This window comes from Staurois parvus, unplaced genomic scaffold (assembly GCF_062004578.1).
Source record: "Staurois parvus isolate SC_StPar_1 unplaced genomic scaffold, SC_StPar_1.0 ptg000153l, whole genome shotgun sequence".
In the NCBI taxonomy this organism is placed as follows: domain Eukaryota; kingdom Metazoa; phylum Chordata; class Amphibia; order Anura; family Ranidae; genus Staurois; species Staurois parvus.
The window spans coordinates 22,950,298-22,973,987 of record NW_028317949.1 but is presented as its reverse complement, the minus strand read 5'-3'; the positions used below and the strand labels follow the sequence as shown (position 1 = coordinate 22,973,987).

Sequence of the window (23,690 nt, the reverse complement as noted above, 5' to 3'; positions counted from 1 at the left end):
GTGTTTGGAAAGAGTGGGAAGAAGTTGTACTTTACATATACCTGCCCGGGTTAAAAGGGAAAAGCGTAGTTTGCGTGTCATTATTGGTCAAACGCTAAGGTGAGCGCATAATTGTGGAGGAGCACAAATGGGTGTCACAGAAGCACTGTACACTATGATATAGTGGTGTGAATACACTTGCTCACATAAAGTCATCATGGATCATGTGGGACTTGTTTTTGATGTTATACAAAAGTGGTCACAAGCATTGTGGATATAATTGTGAATATATCTGTCCATATACAGTCAGTGTGGAATATATGGGACTTTGCATTATGTTTGATCGCTAAGTGTTCACAAGCGCAGTGGATAGTTGTTTTACATTATACTCTCTCACTTTTAAGGTTTGTAAGTGCACATTCAGTGGATTTGTGGATTATTGGTTTACATAATACTGTCACTGTTAAGTCATGTACAGTGAAGGAAATAAGTAATTGATCCCCTGCTTATTTTGAATGTTTACCCACTCAAAAAGAAATGATCAGTCTAAAAATCGAATGGTAAGTGTATTGTAACTCTGAGAGACAGAATAGCAATAAAAAATTCAAAAGAAATGCACGTCTAACAAATTATGCACTAATTTGCATGTTCATGAGGGAAATAAGTATTTGATCCCCTTCACAAAACATGACTTAGTACTTGGTGGCAAATTCCTTGTTGGCAATCACAGAGGTCAGACGTTTCCTGTAGTTGGTCACCAGGTTTGCACACATCTCAGGGGGGATTTTGGCCCACTCCTCTTGGCAGATCCTCTCCAAGTCATTAAGGTTTGGTGGCTGGCGTTTGGCAACTCAAACTTTCAGCTCCCTCCAAATATTTTCAATCAGATTAAGGTCTGGAGACTGTCTAGGCCACTCTAGGACCTTAATGTGCTTCTTCTTGAGCCACTCCTTTGTTGCCTTGGCTGTATGTTTTGGGTCACTGTCATGCTGGAACACCCATCCACGACCCATTTTCAATGCCGTGGCTGAGGGAAGAAGGTTCTCACCCAAGATTTGACGGTACATTGCTCCGTTCATCGTCCCTTTGATGCGGTGCAGTTGTCATGTCCCCTTAGCAGAAAAACATCTCCAAAGCAGAATGTTTCCACCACCATGTTTGACAGTTGGGATGGTGTTTTTGGGGTCATAGGCAGCTTTCCTCCTCCTCCAAACACGGTGAGTTGAGTTGATGCCAAAGAGCTTGATTTTGGTCTCCTCTGACCACAACACTTTTGAACACTTTCCTCTGCATCATTCAGATGTTCAGTGGCAAACTTCAGATGGGCCTGGACATGTGCTTTCTTGAGCAGAAGGACCTTGCGGGCACTGAAGGATTTCAATCCTTGTCGGCGTAGTGTGTTACCAATTGTTTTCTTGGTGACTGTGGTCCCAGCTGCCTGGAGATCATTGAGAAGATCCTCATGTGTAGTTCTGGGATGATTCCTCACTGTTCTCATGATCATTAACACTCCACAGGGTGAGATCTTGCATGGTGCACCAGACCTAGGGAGACTGACAGTTGTTTTGTGTTTCTTACATTTGCTAATGATTGCACCAACTGTTGTCACCTTCTCACCAAGCTGCTTGGCCATAGTTTGGTAGCCCAGTCCACCCTTGTGTAGGTCTACAATCTTGTCCCTGACATCCTTGGACAGTTCTTTGGTCTTTGCTATGGTGGAGAGTTTGGAATCTGATTTGCTTGTTTGCTCCTGTGGACAGGTGTCTTTTATACAGGTAACAAAATTAGATTAGCAGCACTCCCTTTAAGAGACATGCATTTCTTCTGAATTTTTTGTTGCTATTCTGTTTCTCACCTACCATTCGATTTTTAGGCTGATCATTTATTTGTGAGTGGACAAACATTCAAAACCAGCAGGGCATCAAATAATTATTTCCTTCAGTGTGTATGTGTGTGCGTATGTATGTATCTGTGTATCTATGTGTGTGTGTGTATGTATGTGTGTATATATATGTATGTGTGTGTGTGTGTGTATGTATGTATGTATGTATGTGTGTGTATGTATGTATGTGTATATATGTGTGTGTGTGTGTATGTATGTATTATGTAGATGTATGTGTGTATATATGTGTGTGTGTGTGTGTGTGTGTGTGTGTATATACAGTCATGGCCGAAATTGTTGGCACCCTTGATATTTCTCCAGGAAATCATGTATTTCTCACGAAACGTATTGCATTAACACATGTTTTGCTATACACATGTTTATTCCCTTTGTGTGTATTGGGACAAAACAAAAAAAGGGAGGAAAGAAAGCAAATTCGACATAATGTCACACAAACCTCCAAAAATGGGCTGGACAAAAGTATTGGCACCCTTTCACAACTGCGGATAAATAAGAATGTTACAAGCATGTGATGCTCCTGTAAACTCACCTGGGGCAAGTAACAGGTGTGGGCAATATAGAAATCACACCTGAAAGCAGATAAAAAGGAGAGACGTTCACTTAACCTTTGCATTGTGTGTCTGTCTGTGCCACACTAAGCATGGACAACAGAAAGAGGAGACGAGAACTGTCTGAGGACCTGAGAACCAAAATTGTGGCAAAATATCAACAATCTCAAGGTTACAAGTCCATCTCCAGAGAACTAGATTTGCCTTTGTCCACAGTGCGCAACATTATCAAGAAGTTTGCAACCCATGGCACTGTAGCTAATCTCCCTGGTCGTGGACGGATGAGGAAAATTGATGAAAGATTGCAACGCAGAATAGTCCGGATGGTGGATAAGCAGCCCCAAACATGTTCCAAAGACATTCAAGCTGTCCTGCAGGCTCAGGGAGCATCAGTGTCAGCGCGAACTATCCGTCGACATTTAAATGAAATGAAACGCTATGGCAGGAGACCCAGGAGGACCCCACTGCTGACACAGAGACATAAAAAAGCAAGACTACAGTTTGCCAAAATGTACTTGAGTAAGCCAAAAGCCTTCTGGGAAAACGTCTTGTGGACAGATGAGACCAAGATAGAGCTTTTCGGTAAAGCACATCATTCTACTGTTTACCGAAAACGGAATGAGGCCTACAAAGAACAAAACACAGTACCTACGGTAAAATATGGTGGAGGTTCAATGATGTTTTGGGGTTGTTTTGCTGCCTCTGGCACTGGGTGCCTTGACTGTGTGCAAGGCATCATGAAATCTGAGGATTACCAAAGGATTTTGGGTCGCACTGTAGGGCCCAGTGTCAGAAAGCTGGGTTTGCGTCCAAGATCCTGGGTCTTCCAGCAGGACAATGACCCCAAACATACGTCAAAAAGCACTCAGAAATGGATGGCAAAGAAGCGCTGGAGAGTTCTGAAGTGGCCAGCAATGAGCCCAGATCTAAATCCCATTGAACACCTGTGGAGAGATCTTAAAATTGCTGTTGGGAAAAGGTGTCCTTCCAATAAGAGAGACCTGGAGCTGTTTGCAAAGGAAGAGTGGTCCAAAATTCCGGGTGAGAGGTGTCAGAAGCTTATTGATGGTTATAGGAAGCGACTGATTTCAGTTATGTTTTCCAAAGGGTGTGCAACCAAATATTAAGTTAAGGGTGCCAATACTTTTGTCCAGCCCATTTTTGGGGTTTTGTGTGACATTATGTCATATTTTGCTTTTCTGCCTCTGTTTTATATTTGTTCCAATACATACAAAGGGAATAAACATGTGTATAGCAAAACATGTGTTAATGCAATACCTTTTTTGTGTGAAATACTTGATTTTCAGGAAAAATATCAAGGGTGCCAACAATTTCGGCCATGACTGTATATATATATATATATATATATGCATTTTCTATTTACAACTAGTTAAATATACCCCTCCCCCCAGCATTCTTCAAAAAATCATAGGCGTACCTGTCTTCATTTCTCATAGATCTTCTAGGTGGAGCAGTGTGCACTTGAGCAGCAAAACCTCCTTATTGGGCTGCACACACACTGTAGATTCCCATTCGTTATTCTGAAAAGGCTGTCAATTAGGCTAGTAGTGGACTGTCTTTTTTTTGTTTTTTTGTTTTTTTCATAGTTGTAGTTCCAGATATTTGAACAATGCCATAAGTATAATAAAACTGAACTAAGAGTAGTAGTTGCTTCATTCCACCCTCTGAAATGGAAGTGTTTTGTGTGCTGCCTTACTTCTATCCTAATATATTTGAGGTGCAACACCCAGACAATGAGCTGGTGCATGTCACAACATGGTGGGTTGGGAAGGGATCATTCAGCACCATACTGTCACTCAGTCTAGAGAACCCCCTAACAGGGCCACAGCTGGCCATAGATAACTTGTTTTTGACTGATATTTGAATAGATTCCCCCATCCAAACAAGCAAGGTGGATGGAGGAATCCTCTCCTCCATGCCATTGTATTCTGACTGTGGGACTGATCGACAAAAGTTTTTCAACATTTCCTTTTGACAGAAGTCTAATGATCAACTTTTGAACAGGAACGACCACACAGGGATCGAAATTTAGCCAATTCCTACTGAACTTGCCAAATTTCAATCCATTTATGGCCATTTTTGGAATGTGGTGAAATTCAGAATTCCTCACAAACTCTTCAGTGATTTCAGTGTACAAAAGTGCAGCATTACCTCTTTCTTTTCTGCTTCCCAAAAAACAGGAAAAATAAAAAAACCGAACAAACATCTCAGATCTTCCATATTGCCATCAATGTCTGCTTCAGTAGATCATTGAAGAGAAATATAATCATAGTAGCAGTACAGAAGTTATGCATTTGTTTCAGCTTAAACATTCCATCAGGTTTATATTTCTTCCTATACATATTTTTTTTACAGATATGGTATAGTGCCGGTATATATTGTCCTTCTTTTTTTTTTTTTTTTTTTTTTTTAATCTGAGATATACACAAACATCAATCATAAACTAATCATAAGCTAAAACTCGACGTGTCCTCCACGAGGTGAAGAAAAACGTTAAGAAAAAGAGAAGAACCTGTGTATGAGGGTGTTGGCATGTCTGTGGTCTAACTTTTTTAGAATTAGCCCTTTTGACCATAAACTAGCATGTGTTACCATTTGAGTGATCTCTGTGTAAAAAGTAGAAGTACAGTGCCCTGGCATTCAAGATGTTTCATATTATTGTAGCAGCCTCTGTGTTAGAGCAATAGGTGATCGACAAGAAACAGATTACTATGGGTTCTGACAAGTGCAGCATTTCTAGAGTGAGAAGTGTATAGAAGTCTAAGGGATGGGACTTACACAGAGGGGTATTTGGCAGTGACTTAGTGGTTAGCACTTCTAACTTGCAGCAGTAGGGTCCTCAGCTTGAACCCCAACCAGGACACCACTTGCATGGAGTTTGCATGTTCTCCCTGTACTTGGGAGGGTTTCCTATCGGTATTCTGGTTTCCTCCCACACTCCAAAGACATACGAACATTGGTCCTAAAATGGATGTATGCAAGATAGGACTGTAATTTTGTAAGCTCCCTGAGGGCAGGGACTGATCAGAATGTGTACAATATGGAAAGCATTGCATAAATTGTTGAAGATGTATAAATACCTGTACACAGCTCAAATAAATTAAAGTATGGTAACACTTTTTGAAAACTCATCAGATCTCAATGGGGAAAAATATCATGCTGTATATCTATACTGATATGGACTGGGTTATGTGTTCGGAACGTAAGGATGCCCCATCGTTTGATGAAAATGATCAACCTACAGAGGACTTGAATTCAAAGACACCCCGAAAACCAAAGTGAAAAAATGATGCAGCAGGCTAGTCCATTTTGCTGAAATTTCATTGCAGCAACTCAAAATGGTGCTCAGTAGGTTGTATGGCCCCCATGTGCTTGTATGCATGCCTGATAAAGTCGGGGCATGCTCCTAATGAGGACAGATGGTGTCCTGGGGGATTCCCCCCCCTTCCCCGATCTGGACCAGGGCATCACTGAGCTCCTGGACAGTCTGAGGTGTATCCTGGCGGTGTCGGATGGACTGAAACATGTTATCCCAGAGATGTTCTACTGGATTTAGGTCAGGCGAGCATGGGGACCATTGAGTGGTATCAAGTCCTTCATCCTCCAGGAACTGCCTGCATACTTTCGCCACATGAGGTTGGGCATTGTCGTGCGCCAGGACGAACCCAGGACCCACTTCACCAGCGTAGGGTCCAAGGATTTACCTAATGGCAGTCAGGGTGCCATTGTCTAGCCTGTAGAGGTCTGTGTGTCCCTCCATGTATATGCCTCCCCAGACCATCACTGACCCACCACCAAAATGGTCATGCTGAACAATGTTAGAGGTAGCATAACATTCTCCACGGCTTTTACAGACCCTTCCACATCTGTCATATGTGCTCAGGGTGAATCTGCTCTCATCTGTGAAAAGCACAGGGCGCCAGTGGTGGACCTGCCAATTCTGGTGTTCAATGGCAAATGCCAAATGAGCTCTATGGTGCCGGGCAGTGAACACAAGGTCCACTAGAGGACGTCGGGCCCTCAGGCCACACTCATGAAGTCTGTCTCTGATTGGTCAGAGACATTTGCACCAGTGGCCTGCTGGAGGTCATTTTGTAGGGCTCTGGCAGTGCTCATCCTGTTCCTCCTTGCACAAAGGAGCAGATACCGGTCCTGCTGATGGGTTAAGGACCTTCTACGGCCCTGTGCAGCTCTCCTAGAGTAACTGCCTGTCTTCTGGAATCTTTCATGCTCTTGAGACTGTGGTGGGAGACACAGTAAACCTTCTGGCAATGGCACGTGTTGATCTGCCATCCTGGAGTAGTTAGATTGCTTGTGCAACTTCTGTAGGGTCCAGGTACCGCCTCATGCTACAAGTAGTGACACTTACCCTAGCCAAATGCAAAACTAGTGAAAAACAGTCAGAAAAGATGTGTAGAGAGAAAAAAAATGTCAGTGGCCTCCACCTGTAATACTATTCCTGTTTTGGGGGTCATCTCATTGATGCCCATCTAGTGCACCTGTTAATTTTATTAACACCAAAGCAACTGAAACTAATTAACAACCCCTTTCCCTACTTAACTGACCAGATCAATAGCCCAGTAGTTTAATTGACTTAATGCTCTACACTGCTCAAAAAAATTAAAGGAACAGTTTTTAATCCGTGTATTAAGATCTGGGGTATATGTATTGTACTATATAACACCATGCAGCAGTTTGGGGTATGTAGTATATGGTATAGTATTGAGATAGCAGTTGTCCAGAGTATGTGTAAAGCGCAGCGCAAACTGTTGGCGCTATATAAATCCTGTATTATTATTATTTATTATTATAATAATGTGATCTACAGTGTAGGAACAATCCAGAATATGTAATGTAAAGAGTAAGGCAGTATATGGCAGTTGTTTTCCACTACCCTGACTGCAGCTGGTATCTGTGCAAGAATCCTCTTTGTACTTTGTAAATCAGTTCTTGCATTCTGCTATAGACATCCCTGTACCCATGTTATGGGGCCCCTGTGTCCTTGCCCACACTCAGAGCACACCCAAAAAAGCCTATAAAAGGTACCAGGGGCATTTCATGGGGCCGCCTACTGACCCCGGGCCCTCGGGCAGTGCCCGATTGCTCAAATGGTCAGTCCGCCCCTGTCTTGTACTGTATGTTACATACATTGGAACACTGCACTTCATATGCTCTATTCTACATTGTATACTCTGCACTACTGCAAAATCTAAATTGTGCCGTATGCCCCAGACCACTGTACTTCATATGCTGCACTCTACTTTTCATGCCACTGACTGCTATTCTCTATGCCGTGTTATAAACTTACTATAAAATGTATATTGAATTTCATTCCCTGAATGATGCAAGACATATGTGCTACAAAAGAAGCTTTATCATGTATTGAATAGCCACCAATAAGCTTCCTGCAGTCATTTTTGTAGTCCTGCTGTGAAAATAAAGCAAGGTTTAGGAATAGCTGCTATATTGAAATTTTCTTGTTGGCACATTTTGTTTTTTTTTATACATCATCCTCTAGAAACTTGCAAAGCATACTTTTATCCAATGTGATGAAATTATGGAGCTGAATAGTATCACGGGGCTGATTCAATTTTATCCCCAGCAATTGCCATGTTCTCTAAACCATCACTTACTCTGTTGTCAGTGAGAGGCATTGTTATAAATACCATGGGGTTTATTTATAGAAAAAATAAACTTCTATAGCTGTTCATCCATTGAAACTGTGTGTTGTATTGCATTATGGCCACCAGATGGCAGTGACTATCATAGGAAATAAGTATGCTCATCAGCTCCATCTAATGCCACAATGCGGTATTTTCCACAATCACACATTTGATCTGTAGAGAATATAGCATGAGAACATTCAGTATCACCTCATTTTTGCATAGTATAAACTTACATGCAATTTCAATAGATGAACAGCTGTGCAGGTGTGTGTGTGTGGTGTATTTTTTTTTTTTCTTTTAAAATACTATTTAAAGCAGTGTTCCACCCAAAAGTGGAGGCTCTGCTCATCTTCCTCTTCCCCCTCCGCTGCCACATTTGGCTCCTTTTGGTGAGGAGGGGGGAGCAGGTACCTGGTTTCGACAGGTACCTACTCCCACTTCCAGCTCAGTTCGCTGTGGCGAGCTAAGCTGGAGGTTCGGTCCTCCCCTGCTTACCCCTGCAGCCCTCTGGGAAATTTCACAGGCCCAGATGACTACGGCCCATTGACAATGCCCAGCACAATTTGAGCATGTGCAGTAGGAAACCAACATTGAAGCTTTGTGGCATCCCTTAGTCAAGATGGCAGTGCCAGCAGCTGACTGAGAAATCTGCTCGGGTGAGGACACTGCTGGATCCCTGAACAGGTAAGTGCCCTAATATTAAAAGTCAGCAGCTCTGGGGGTGGGGGGGACGACGACTCCTCTGTAACTTAGATAACTGTCACCAGGTGTCCCCATTGGTAGATGGTACCCTCTCCTCATTTTCTAGTGGCGCTATACAAGTTTCGATTTTTCATCACTCTGTCCCAGTGATAGTGATCCAAAACGTAAAAAAAAATGTCTATACATACACTTTAATTGTTTGTAATAACATGGTGCACCACAGGCCGACACAGACATAAATTCTGGTAGATAGATTTAAGTTGGAAACTGTTTGGGAGTGGTGGGCAAAAACCTCACTTCCCTGTAGTTGACAATTGTCGTTCCGAGTTGTTGTTTTATTGTAAACACATCATTTAAAACTGAGATGTAGATGTTCAGATTCTTAGCAGAGCCAAATGTTTCTGCCATACAGGATGTGCAAGTAAACCATACCACAGATGTTTCCTGTATATCCCTGGTTGTGTTATGACACATAGCTACAGATCTGTATGACTGATTTCCGCTTGTGTTTATAGAGCTGCTACAATGCAAAAAAGGGAAATTGACTGCAGAGTGCTTGTATGTAATTACTTAAGAAATAACGTATTCCTCAACATATTCAGATTTTCTTAACAATATAGCAGTTGAAATGCTTGATACTACTTTTGGATGGACATTTCCAGTTTGGGGAAAGCCCTGCAGCAAGTTCATTGAGTTTGCTGGTGGAGTAATCCTTCCACTTAACCAGGGAGCTTAAGGGAATTCTGGATTTGCCTGCTGGCCCAAATTAAACGGGTTCATTTTAATAGTTTATCTTCGCTGAAGGGAGACAGGCTAAGGGCAGTAAAGCTATAATCATTTCCCATAGAGCTTTACATTAACATTAAACTTTCCCTTTCCTTTTTCCTTTCCTCTTTCCTTTTTCCTTTCCTCTTTCCTTTTTCCTTTCCTCTTTCCTTTCCCCTTTCCTTTTTCCTTTCCTCTTTTCTTTTTCCTTTCCCTTTTTTCCTTTCCCTTTTTTCCTTTCCCTTTTTTCCTTTCCCTTTTTTCCTTTCCCTTTTTTCCTTTCCCTTTTTTCCTTTCCCTTTTTTCCTTTTTCCTTTCCCCTTTCCTTTTTTTCCTTTCCCCTTTTCCCTTTCCTTTTTTTTTTCCTTTCCCTTTTTCCTTTTTTTCCTTTCCTTTTTTTTCCTTTCCCTTTTTTCCTTTTTTTCCTTTTCCCTTTCCTTTTTTTCCTTTCCCCTTTCCTTTTTTTCCTTTCCCCTTTCCTTTTTTTCCTTTCCCCTTTCCTTTTTTTCCTTTCCCTTTTCCCCTTTCCTTTTTTTCCTTTCCCCTTTCCCCTTTTTTTCCTTTCCCCTTTCCCCTTTTTTTCCTTTTTCCTTTTTCCTTTCCCCTTTCCCCTTTTTTTCCCCTTTCCCTGCTCTGTGCAATAGAATTGCACAGAGCAGCCCCAATGTTCCTTTACTGGGGTCCTCTGCCAGCTCTCCAGACCCTTCCTCTTCGTTTTCCATGGGGGCACCTATGCGGGCTCACTCCTGAGCCTTAAAGGCAAAAGAAAATCGTGTGCTGCCAAATAATAAAAATAATAAATGAGCTGCTGTAAACGTGTTGTGTGTAAACATAAAAAAAAAAGACTAAAACAAATGAAAGTGTCGCGCTGCTAGCATAAATCAATACATGTAAATACACGAACAAAAACATGACTAATAGTCGCAAAAGCTGATAAAACATAAAAATAATGCAATTCTTCTTCAAAAAAAAATCCAAATAAGTAAAAACACTTCCTGCTGGTGATTGCACCCAAAATCTCAGTGCTGTAAATCTTCAATACATGTGAATCACCACAGTGAACATAGACTTCCAGGTGAACTCTCACCTTCTCGCATGTACCTGTATGTGGACACAAACAAACAATTTCCCCCCCATTAGTGGGGGTAACACATAACTTGCTTCTCTGTGCACTCTTCCACTTATGAATCACCACTGGATCTTCAAAAATGGCACCCAGTTTCAGCCAACTTTGTGGATGAAGCTCGACAACCACAAAGACCATAGTGCAGTAGGCTTCTTTTTAAAAGGCATATATTTTATTAACACATATGAACTTGCATGATAATAGTATTGAAAAAAAACACATGAAACAGCGGTCAGAATCAAATAATGGAGCGCTGATGTCACCTGACTTCTCACGCGTATCGTCACACACCACGTGACTTCATCAGAGGTAGCTGATACAGACCAGGTGACTTGGCCCCACCCTGCTACATCATGTGATTGACAGCAATGGGAGACAATAGCTCCCACTGCTATCAATCTGCCCAATGAGGAGGGAGACAGCGCTCTCATGCACATCGCTGGAATGGATCAGGCTCCAATAAAACTAAGGGGGGGCTGGGGCGATCCTACAGCACACAGGTTTTTTTTACCTTAATGCATAGTGTACATCGCGCTGCAGTTCTGGGTAACTTGTGCTGGAGCCAATTCTTTTTAAGCACAATGTAAATAAACCTGCCCTGGTAAATTAAATTCTTACCCCAGCATTTGCAGTTTACAGCGAACAATTCTCTCTGCGTTGCTTCCCTGAACTTCTGGTCTTCACAAGAAACAGTCTGTTAGCTTGATGAAGAAAAGGGGGGTACGGGGAAGCAGGACAGTGCCTTGTCATTCATAGGGCTGTATGTTTCTGTTGTGCACAGAACACATATTTTGTGTTCAAAATAATAGCAGTCAGACATCACTAACCTGATCAATCACTGTTTTTGGTAGAAATTATATTTCTACATGGCAAATAATTTACTAGCAGGTGTAGTAGAGTAATAGAAATCCAACAGACCCAACAGTCATGACATGCATGCTGCTGATTCTGTGTAATTGACTCACTAATTGAAAGGGGCATGTTCAAAATAATAGCAGTGTGGAGTTCTATTAGTGAGGTCATTCATTCTATGAAGAACAGGTGGCAATTATTGCCCTTATTTAAGGAAAGAAGGCAACAAATGTTGTACATGCTGGTTACAGTGCATTTCTCTCTGAAATTCTGAGGAAAATGGGTTGTTCCAGAGATTGTTCAGAAGAACAGTGTACCTTGATTAAAAAGTTGATTGGAGAGGGGAAAACATATAAAGAAGTGCAGAAAATGATAGGCTGCTCAGCTAAAATGATCGCAAATGCTTTAAAATGGCAACCAAAACCTGAAAGACGTGGAAGAAAGCGAAAAACTACCATTTGAATGGATAGAAGAATAGCCAAAATGGCAAGGACTCAGCCAACAATCAGCTCTAGGAAGATGAAAGAAGGTGTAAAGTTCCCTGTGAGTACTGTTACAATTAGAAGACGCCTATGTGAAGCCAAGCTATCTGCAAGAAGCCCCCGCAAAGTCCCAGTGTTGAAAAAAAGACGTGTGCTGAAGAGGTTACAATTTGCCAAAGAGCACATTGACTGGCCTAAAGAGAAATGGCGCAACATTTTGTGGACTGATGAAAGTAAGATTGTTCTTTTTGGGTCTAGTGGGCGGAGACAGTTTGTCAGACGACCCCCAAACACTGAATTCAAGCCACAGTACACTGTGAAGACAGTGAAGCATGGTGGTGCAAGCATCATGATATGGGGATGTTTCTCATACTACGGTGTTGGGCCTATTTATCGCATACCAGGGATCATGGATCAGTTTGAATACATCAGAATACTTGAAGAGGTCATGCTGCCTTATGCTGAAGAGGAAATGCCCTTGAAATGGGTGTTCCAACAAGACAACGACCCCAAACACACCAGTAAACGTGCAACATCTTGGTTCCAGACTAACAAGATTGACGTTATGGAGTGGCCAGCCCAATCCCCGGATCTTAATCCAATAGAAAACTTGTGGGGTGACATCAAAAATGCAGTTTCTGAGGCAAAACCAAGAAATAGAGAAGAACTGTGGAATGTAGTCCAATCATCCTGGGCTGGAATACCTGATCACAGGTGCCAGAAGTTGGGTGACTCCATGCAACACAGATGTACAGCAGTTCTCAGAAACAGTGCTTATACAACCAAATATTCATTAAGTGATTCAAAGGAAAGCAAAATCTTCAAACATTTTTCAGTTTATATAGTGAATGTTTGAGTTTGTAAAGAAGAATACAAACACTGCTATTTTTTTGAACAGTCTAATATTCTTAAATTTTTTTTTTTTCTTTATTTTTTTTTTTTTAGAGGAACAACACAAATTTGATATAATTTTTCTTCATGTTTTGATTTGGAATAGAATGTGTAGTGTTCCCAATGCATTTGTGTGTATGGAAATAAAAGCTATTAGAAGGATTTTGAGCTTTATTTACTTTTTTCAACACACTGCTATTATTTTGAACACAATTGTACATGGGGTTCTGTGTTTCTATTGATTCAAACCGTACAGGGAGAAGAAACTCCAGTCCTGGCATGCAAGAGTGACTCCACAGGATGCTACAAGAGAAAGGAGCCACCCTGAATCAGGAAATGTGGGGCAGCACTCTTGGCACCAGCTTAAAAAGTAACATAGGCAAGGATTAAAAGATAAAACTGCATACTAAATCAATGATTAAATCAGCTGCTGAAAATGCTAAAAAAGCTGAGGGTTTAATATCACTTTAAGCTGCTGCAAAATACATACGAATGAATAAACCTTCAGGGTACATTAAAGTGAACCACATTATAGCTACTAGTCCTCATGCACACTGGACATTTTGATAACGCTGGTTACATTAGCTGTGTAAAGTCACCTTAAAACGTGAGTTTTTCAGTTTTTTTTTTTTTTTTTTTAGCGTTTTTGCATTAGCGTGTAACGGCTTTTCGCAGCATTTGCAGGTTTTTTTTTTTACCCCCCAAAAAAATGGGGGGGGGGTCCAGTTTGCTGAATTTTACCATGGTTTTCAGCATTCAAGCAATTTTACAGCTAAACCTCTCTAGAAGCTTAGTAGTCCTGGGGTTTTTTTCCCAGCCAAAAAAGTCCCAGCCAAAAAACGTTGATTACAGTCTACAGTATGTGTTAAGGACCGACTGGCGGTAGCCTCTCGCGACCCACAGGCTGGAATCCCTCAGGGAGCAGAATCTAAGCCCCAGTCTGCTGTTTCACCAGAGCCCCTGATGGTGGGGATGGACCTGAGACCAGGTCGCGACCCCCGAGTTCAACCAGCTGTGGTAGAGGTGGATTTGCCAGTGGTAGGTACAAGTGAGAGCCAGATGTGAAGAGGTAGTGTATAACGTAGTCAGACAGGCCAGGTCGGTAACCACAAAGGCAGACGGTACAGATCAGCAGGCAAAAGGATAAACGGGTCACAGGCCAGGTTCAGCAACAGGAGGTCAGGTAAGCAGGAGAAAGCAGAAGAATGGTCAGACAAGCCAGGGATCAGGGCAGGAGAGAATCACGATAATCCGGGTCAGGCAGGTTCGGCAACAAAGGCAATCTCAAGTACTAGGAACAGGAATAAGACCATACGGCAATGTGAGCATTGCAAGAGCTGGTTTAAATAGCCAGCCCGGCACTGACAGGCACGCCTGGGTCCTAGTGCCTGCCAGCACTGTCATTGGTCACAGGCGCGCCTAGGTCCTAGTGCCCACCTGCCTCTGTCTTGTTGGAATCCTACGCATGTGCAGATTCATGCGTCGTGGCGATCTTCTCATTCCCTGGCAGTATGTGTGCATGGACACACAGGATAACATGCTGGGGGGTTTACTGGCTGTAGAAAAAAACATCCACAAGCCAAAAAAAGCAGCTGTAAAAACGTCCAGTGTGCATGAGGACTTATGTCCAAACGATAGATGCGTTTTGGTTTGTGTGTCTGACTAACCATGATCTAGGGCAGCCTTTCTCAACCTTTTAAACACGGAGGAACCCTTGAAATACCTTTCCGGTTTTAGGGATCCCCTGGTAAAAATTATTATATCTACAACTCCTGATACATTAGTGGGAAGAATGCTCCTTACACTTGTCATTGGGAAGCATTATCTCCTTACAGATAGCTTCAAATATCAATGATGTTAGTAGAAATTTATCTTAGAGGCAGGAGGTTGCTCAAGGAACCCCAATCAAGCTCTGAAAAAACCCTAGGGTTCCATGGAACCCTGGTTGAGTAACCCTTTGTGACGATCGCGGTGTCAGACCCCAGCCCTTCTCACCAACTTGGACCGAAGGACTAGCCAATCTAAAACTGCGCTGCCACTTGCGTAACAATGCCACTCTCAGCTGCACCCTGTGCAAAGATTTTCCAGCTTACTGGACCATAATCTATGTGCCAACAGCCTAAGAGCGATTGTTACTGGGTCATTTTAATTACGCAATTAACTCTTCACACTGCCACCACCACCTTTTTACAGAGAAGGCGGAAACTCACAAATCTTAGCAGTAACACTATGATGTTTGAATAAGCATCTGTATACACACTGTCACTGCAGACAGATGTATCCAGAGGTTTTAAAACACACAGTAGCACTCTTCAGAGACAGGGATTCTTAGTTTGCATTAAAGAGCTTTAGAAACCGTTCAACACTTTTCAGAAAACAGGATTATTACTAAAAAGTTCAAAATGGTGCAATAAAAAGATTTACAGAAATGATGATATAGATATACAGTTGTGACCAAAATTATTCAACCCCCACTGAAATTGAGTGTTTTGGCCAGTTTGACATTGCTTTTGATCATTCAGTCATCTTGCTTACATTTACATTAAAGAGGCACTTGTAGGTCAGACAAATATAACATAACAGTTATAATGAAATAACCACAAATGTCTTTTCTGTGCTCACAGCATTATCAGTTTTATTCAACCCCCAAGTGACATTCAATCTTAGTACTTAGTACAGCATCCTTTTACAGTTATAACAGCTTTTAAACGTGAAGCATAGCTTGACACAAGTGTCTTGCAGCGATCTACGGGTATCTTCGCCCATTCTTCATGGGCAAAGGCCTCCAGTTCAGTCACATTCTTAGGCTTGCGCACTGCAACTGCTTTCTTTAAGTCCCACCAGAGGTTCTCAATCGGATTTAAGTCTGGTGACTGCGATGGCCACTCCAAAATGTTCCAGCCTTTCCTCTGCAACCATGCTCTAGTGGACTTGGAGGTATGCTTGGGATCATTGTCCTGTTGAAAGGTCCAACGTCTCCCAAGCCTCAGGTGTGTGACGGACTGCATCACGTTTCCATCCAATATCTCCTGGTACTGAAGAGAATTCATGGTACCTTGCACACGCTGAAGCTTCCCTGTACCTGCAGAAGCAAAACAGCCCCAAAGCATGATTGACCCTCCACCATGCTTCACAGTAGGCAAGGTGTTCTTTTCATCATAGGCCTTGTTCTTCCTCCTCCAAACATAGCGTTGATCCATGGGCCCAAACAGTTCTAATTTTGTTTCATCAGTCCACAGAACACTATCCCACAACTTTTGTGGTTTGTCCACATGGCTTTTGGCATACTGCAGTCGACTCTTCTTATTCTTTGGAGACAGCAAGGGGGTACGCCTGGGAGTTCTGGCACGGAGGCCTTCATTACGCAGTGTGCGTCTTATTGTCTGGGCTGAAACTTCTGTACCCACATCTGACAAATCTTTTCTCAGTTCCTCAGCAGTCACACGGGGACTTCTCTCCACTCTACGCTTCAGGTAGCGCACAGCAGTCGAAGTCAGCATCTTCTTTCTGCCACGACCAGGTAGCGTTTCAACAGTGCCCTTTGCCTTGAATTTGCGAATGATGCTTCCTAAGGTGTCTCTTGGTATGTTTAACATCTTTGCAATCTTCTTATAGCCATTGCCCTTCCTGTGAAGAGAAATCACCTCTTCTCTTGTCTTCCTGGACCATTCTCTTGCCTTCACCATGTTTGTAACCACACCAGTAAATGTCTAGAAGGAGCTGAGTATCACAGTCATTTTAAAGCTGCCTAATTGGTGCTTATTATGCTTGATTGCTGCTCGGTGACATCCACAGGTGTTTTCAATACCTGATGGAAAGCACCTGTATGAACCTCTGTTCTTCAGAGTGGTAGTCTTTAAGGGGTTGAATAATTGTGGCAATGAAGAAACCACATAAGAACCATTTACTACTGTATTACATAAACAATTGATGTCATTTTAGTTGCATTTGGGTAGTTACAACGTCCTTGTAGGATTTGATTCTGAATACAATTCCAAATGTACACTATAGTCCCTAAACCCCTTTACAGCATTGGGGGTTGAATAATTTTGGTCACAACTGTATATATATATATAGCAATAACACAACAGAGAGATAAAGGAGTACTTGCAGAAGTCCTGGTTTAAGCAGAGTCCAAGTGTCCTGAACAAAAGGGTGCCTTTTCTTCCAAAGTTGGTTGCTGATGTTAAAAGGGAGAATCTCTTCAGCTCTCTCTCCAGACATGACAGCCTGTTTTCTAGGAACCCAGCAGGATGTTTCCTTAAAGTAGAGAACCAATCGCCTCATTTAGGAAGGGGTGTTTAGGCGGCGACTCAGGATATGACCAAATCTCTCCCTCATTTATACCATGGCCAATAACCTTCACTAGGTACATGTAGCAGCCTAGGCACTGGTAGATTAATATGCAGAATGATATCCTGAATGTCTAGACACCAAATGACATATCTTACCGTTCCAGATAATGACATATTGCTTTCTACTCTCGTGTAGGTGCCACATAGGGGTGTTAATGTGTCAGGTGACTCGTATTTAAACTGACCTATCTGAATATATGCTTTGCTTTATTGTACCTTGTTCCTGTTGGGATTTATGCATTTATATGAAAAAGTGGTTTCAAGTGGGATGTATGTTTTACTGCCATTCTGGAATGCTTTTCATGTCCAGTGACAGACTGATTTATAGCTTTACGACCATGCCAAGGCAAGGGTCTGAGAGACATCATGGAACCAGCTAATTGGGTTTCCAACCATGAAGCATATCCAGCTGTGCCCTGTGCACTCCTGAACTCGGCACACACACAGACCACATTCCTTGCAAGGGGGCTGGAGGGAGAGAGAATGATATTTGCAGAGTATGATACAAGATGGTGGATCTTTAACAAAAAAAAATGGTTGTCCGTGTCCAATCTGTGCGCACAATCATCACACCCTGATCTATTGTATATAATCACATCATTTAAAGTGTACATCTAGGTAAAGTATAACCTACATTATAATTCTTGTTCCTTGCTACCAAAGTGATTATATTGGAAGTAGTATTTCATTGCCCCTTTTACAGGGTATGTCTCAGCTAGTTGCTGCATAGTATTAGTAGTGTTTTGACAAAAGAAGCTGCATCCAATGCAAAAGAAGGATAAAGTGCAATGAATACTTATGATGTCACTGTTGCCAATCTAGATTTGTTGATGTACCTTAAAATTCTGCTTTTAACTTACTTTTGGTACAAGAACTGGTCAATAGAAATCCTCATAATTTTGCTGCAGGTATATATTTAAAAGTAACTCAGAATATCTAACGTTTTTTCTTTCTTGTGTTTTCTTCTAGAGTCTGGAGATTTTGAATGTATTTTATTCCCACCTGATACTTTAACCAAAGGACTAAGTGGCTTAGTGAAATAGCAACCGTCACTGCTTTCCCATAAACATAAGAATCCGAGGAATTAAGCCAAGTCTACCATGGAAACTCTGTCCCAGGATTCTCTGTTAGAGTGCCAAATTTGTTTCAATTATTACAGTCCTCGAAGAAGGCCAAAATTACTTGATTGCAAGCATACTTGCTGTTCGGTTTGCCTGCAGCAAATGAGGGCTAGCCAGAAAGACCTTAGATGCCCGTGGTGCCGAGGTGTTACAAGGTTACCTCCTGGATATTCCGTGTCCCAGCTACCTGACGATCCAGATGTAGTGGCAGTCATTGCAATTCCTCACACTTCAGAAAACACCCCGGTCTTTATTAAATTACCAAGCAATGGATGCTACATGTGGCCACTTCCTGTCACCAAAGAAAGGGCTCTGTTGCCTGGTGATATAGGCTGCAGATTACTACCAGCAAATCAGCAAAAACCAGTCACCCTGGTGACCATGCCAATGGAACAGCAACCCCTGCAAGGTACTATGGCACAGGATATTGCAGAGGAGGAACATGAAAGAAGGGGTGTTGTGAAAAGTTCCACCTGGTCTGGAGTTTGCACTGTCATTTTGGTAGCATGTGTTTTGGTCTTCTTACTTGGAATTGTCCTGCACAACATGTCCTGTATCTCTAAGCGCTTCACGGTCATTTCATGTGGTTGAAATGGATTCTTCCTATACTCTTTGCCACGTATATGTTAAAATAAAAGCAAACGTACACAGGAGCATTGTATTATGAAACCAATATCAACTGCAAAAGGGTGGGAACTTGATAACTTCTGGAGTTCTGGGGCACGAGAGAGAGAGATGTCCCAGCTTTCCCCTCTAACAGTTTGGTTAGAGTTAATGAAGATTGCATGCACAGTCATCATTCCTTCTTAAACAGGACTTGCGTGGTACATATGACTGTAGGGTAGTATGATGACTTCTTAGCTCATTGTGGTATGGCCATATCCACCAGACATTGATCAAGCAACTTTTTTTCCTTGAGATTTAGTTCAACATGAGTACAATTAACAAATCTCTGGTAAATTTTTAAGGATGGAGAAAGTCAAGAGGGATAGTCATTAGAACTATAACCAAGCAGATATCAAAACAAGCCTTTCTTTTGAGTACATCAATAATATGTATCTGCATACATCTCAGGTCTCCTTTTACTGACATGGCTGTTATAGGAATATAATGTTTTGTAGTACATTAAACATTGTACTGCCTGCAATTGATTGTCATATATTATCAATTTCCTGCATTTTTTTTCAGGTGCCTATAAAACAGATGAGGCTGAATGTACTATATGTAGGGTTAAGGTTTCAAGCTTATCTGTGTGATGCAAGTAAAACATGGTGGTACGTGTCTTACACATGATGATCAGGGAAGGAGTAATCTCATCTTCTTGCAATAAAGATGATAATAGCGACATACTGAAGTATATTTGGTGGATCATAGCACTTCGTAATATTTGGTAAGGAGTGTTATGTGGAACAAGGCTTTATTATTAAATATAGAGTCCATATTCAATCATAATGATGTAACATCTTGTTGGAAAATTGTAAACTTTTTTTTTTTTTTTTTTTATCTAGAGATTCATTCCAGAATATAACCAATACTTTTATTTTGTCAAATGTCACTTTCCTAAGCCAATATGTATGTAATAGAAAAAAATTGTTGGGTGTCTTTCGGTTCTCTATTTTAACTTAGAAACTCATCTTGACAGCTAAAGGAGATGTGTGATGGGTATCAAAGGTTATGTTTCTGCAATTTAGCCACAAAGCAAAAGAACGTAATGATAGTTTGTGGATGGATAAGTAGTAATTATTATGCTATTATTTGTATGCCATTGTCTTTGTGAAGCTGGCCCATCAATAAACTATGATTAAAGTTGTAGGATATAAAAATAGATGAACTGTCAACATTAAAACTTTCATGTTTTTGTAATATTTTCTGCCACATTTTTTTTCATTGCAGACTATTTACAGCTGTAAAAAAATATGTACCCGATCATTTTCTCCTTTTTTTTTTTTTCTCTACAGTCATTCTTCTGTATATACTTAAGATTTTGCAGTAATTAAACATACATCTGCATATTTATTTGCCTTGTATGGAGTACATAATAGTGTAAATACAGTATTACATTTTTTTTACAATAAAATCAGCTAAAATTCCTACAGAGTTTATATAAATTGAAAATATCTAGAGCTGTGTTTTTCTAAGAAATCTGTGAAGGCAAGAAAAAAGTTGTCTTTTGGGGGTTAAAGTGTATGTAGTCTATTATTAGAGAGTGAAGTAGAATAAATGAAGGATCAGGCCAGATGAAAATTCCACTATAGGAGGCGTCTTTAAACTAAGCCTGCTCTTTGTTCATACTAGAGAAAAGAACAGGTTCATTTTACAGGAGTGACTTTTAGCAGCCAATACTTTTCTTTTCCTGCAGTCTCCGGCTACCCAAGAAATAACTCCAGGTATGTGTAGGGAAACAAATGACACACAGATCTGCCCCCCAACAGTGCAATGATCAGTTGTCAGACTGACTGCTCTCATGTGGGTAGAGGGGTGGTATGCAAAGTAGCCCAGCACAAATTTAGCCATACACAGGAATCCCAAGTGGTCTTGCTGTCAATCTGGGGTAAAGCTGACCATACATGGATTGAAGTTCAGCATGGACAAGCCAAATTTCAATCCATACTTGGCCACTGCATCTTAACAAATGTCCAATAAAAGCCTTGCAGGTAGTAGACTGCAGGACTGATCTGTGTATTCGGTTGACAGGAAACTCTCCGCGCTGCCAGAATACAATAGCACATCACTTCAAATGTGTAGATAGGGGAATTGGGTCAGTCTTTTTGTTCAACCCATTGGCTGAATGAAAAAAAAAATGACCCATGTATAGCCAGCTCAAATCCTAGCTGCTTAAAGTTCTCTTCTAGAGTGAACCTTTTGTGCCAGAATGAGAGATAATTATTTCACATAAGGAGTCACGATGCCATTTTATCTTTAAGAGAACAATGGCAGTGGAACACAATTTTATAAACTGTCCAATTGTTTTCTATTTTAAGAATTGTCTGGCATTGCAGCCAAAAGTGACTTAATCTAGAGAATCCTAAACCATCTAGGAATATGTAGCTGACATTTAAAAAAACGCTTGGTGAACTAAAACTGAAAGTGGGTCCTGTGCTGAGGCCTAGAACACCCCAAGAGCAATGTTGAAATATCTTGAAGACAATGGCATCAGGGCAAAAGTTGTAGTGATTGCAATCATCTTAAAAGGGAACCCATTAGATTAGATATATAACAGCTAGTTGTGACCTTGGTCCTGAAAGTGCAGGCTTTTGGGCCCTCATCCTCATCATTGCTTTACCACTCATGTGTTACAGACCTTGTGTAAATTTGGCTATATACGGAGTAAATTTTTTTCCTGCACTCAGCTTGCAGGAAAGAAAATTGCTCAATTACCCCATCAACACAGTCATTGTTATTGGGGAAATCTCTCCCGTGGAGTCATTGTGTTCTCTCGGCAGGGGGGTATCCCCACCAGGAGAACACAGTGATTAATGCTGTCCTCTATAATAATCACATGTAAAACCTGACAGGCTGGTTGTACCCAAGTTGTTCGATCAGTCAACTTGGGTACATTCAGCCTGCCCATACATGGTTCGAATCTCATCCAGTTCAGTAGGGAGATTCGAATTCTCTATGGCCGGCTTAAGTTTCCATATTTCTATATTACGTGTTCCTGCTGCTACCTTTTTATTATTGCTAGTCACATTATATACTAGTATATTACAACCCAGATTTATGTGTGTATTCTTATGCTCTGTTACAGGAATAACACTGCATTATATCTCTGAAGATTATCTTCGAGATTTGAGTTGTTTTAGTAAAGGTAAATACTGTGAACTGTTAATTTTGCAAGTGAATTTTCCACAAAGCTTAGTTAATGTGGTGAAATTTCACTTTGCAAAGAATACCTAATTTTGTGAAAGGAATGTTTTTTTGTTTTTTTAAAAAAACATTTTTGCATGCACCAGCTTGAATGATGGAAGTCAGCGCAGCTTCACCTCGTTCACGAAGTTCTGACCATAATTCCCTTGCATAGTGACCAGCCTATTTACCTTTTAGTAAATCAACCTCTTTGTCTCTATTTCAAAAAAGCTAACTATGAGGCTTGTTGGCAAAGAAAAGTATTAATACGTATGTGTCCCACCAGTCTTCGTAGTCTTGAAAAGATGAGCTTGCTGAAAAGTCTTCTGTATCCAGAATTTCTGGGAGTGCTGGGTACCTGGTCCCCTCTGTACTTTGTGGTTTCATCCGAAAGCCACAGCATTACTATAGAGCACAGTAGAGATGTAGAAACCGGTGGAAGGCACCACAGTGCTGAGAGGGGAGCCTGCCAGCTTAGTCATCTGAAAATGTATCAGATGCTGACATTTTTTCTTCTTGATGTCCTCAAGACAAAGACTGGTGGCTTAAGCAGTGGGACGGATAACTATTCTTTTCTTCACAGGCAGGCCACTTTCTTGTGTTTTTTTTTTTTTTTTTTTTTTTTTCTTCATCAGTGTCACTTTAAAAAAAAAAAAAAAGATGTAAAAAGTTTCTGTATTGATTTTGAAATTAAGAGATGTGACTCAGGTAAGAATTTACTACATTTCCTCAAATTGCCAATCAAAGAGTATCTCTTCCATCCATAAAGCCGGCTTCTGTAGATTTATTTCTGTTCTTCAATAATGTCTTGATGTGAAATAAAACCTTTCAGTTCAATCCATTTATTGTGTTATAGCCTCTTCTCTGTAGGAAGAACTCATTATCCGGAGGAATTAACGCACATGATCTAGTGCAAACTGCAAGGCAAATATTGTACACATTGTGTAACGCCATACAATTTGCTCTACAGCACGTGTTCATTTTTCAAATGTTGTGCTAGAGGCTGTCCTTTTTTCAAAGTACAGATCTAAATCTCTTTCTATTAATTCCGCATGTAGAGCTTTTGTATATGTTTCAGGGTATGCACAGATAAAAAATTGTTTTGTTCACCTGTTATTTGTTATTAAATTCTTCCATTTAGCTTGTATTTCTTGTTTGTTTATTTTATAAAGCTTAGTAAATGAAACAAGTAAAACTGTTCATAATTCAGGTCATGCATGCAACCATCTGCTGCATATCTCAAATGGAATCAGAATAAAGTAGCAGGGCCTCTGGGCTTCAGCTGCTCTCCAAATGATTCCCAGTGGGATTCCCAGTACAAAAATGGAACTTAAAATGAATGTGAAATCCAGATATGTGTCAAGATTTCACCAAATTACACACAAAAGGAGAGAAAAAAATATTTGTTGGTGGATAAAAAAAAACAAAAAACA

The 23,690-nt window shown here is 41.0% G+C and overlaps 1 protein-coding gene across 4 annotated transcripts in view; it reads left to right on the top strand.

Annotated features, from left to right (window-relative positions):
- Positions 1 to 23,404, top strand: part of RNF152 (ring finger protein 152) — a 58,007-nt gene extending 34,603 nt beyond the window's left edge. For all 4 annotated transcript variants that reach the window (XM_089674850.1, XM_089674854.1, XM_089674851.1 and 1 more), the window contains exon 2: positions 18,260 to 23,404. In XM_089674850.1, coding sequence (XP_089530976.1) covers positions 18,391 to 19,002 — 612 coding nt within the window. In that variant the 5' untranslated portion in view covers positions 18,260 to 18,390 and the 3' untranslated portion in view covers positions 19,003 to 23,404. The remainder of the gene's footprint in view (positions 1 to 18,259) is intronic.
- Positions 23,405 to 23,690: the final 286 nt, after the last annotated feature.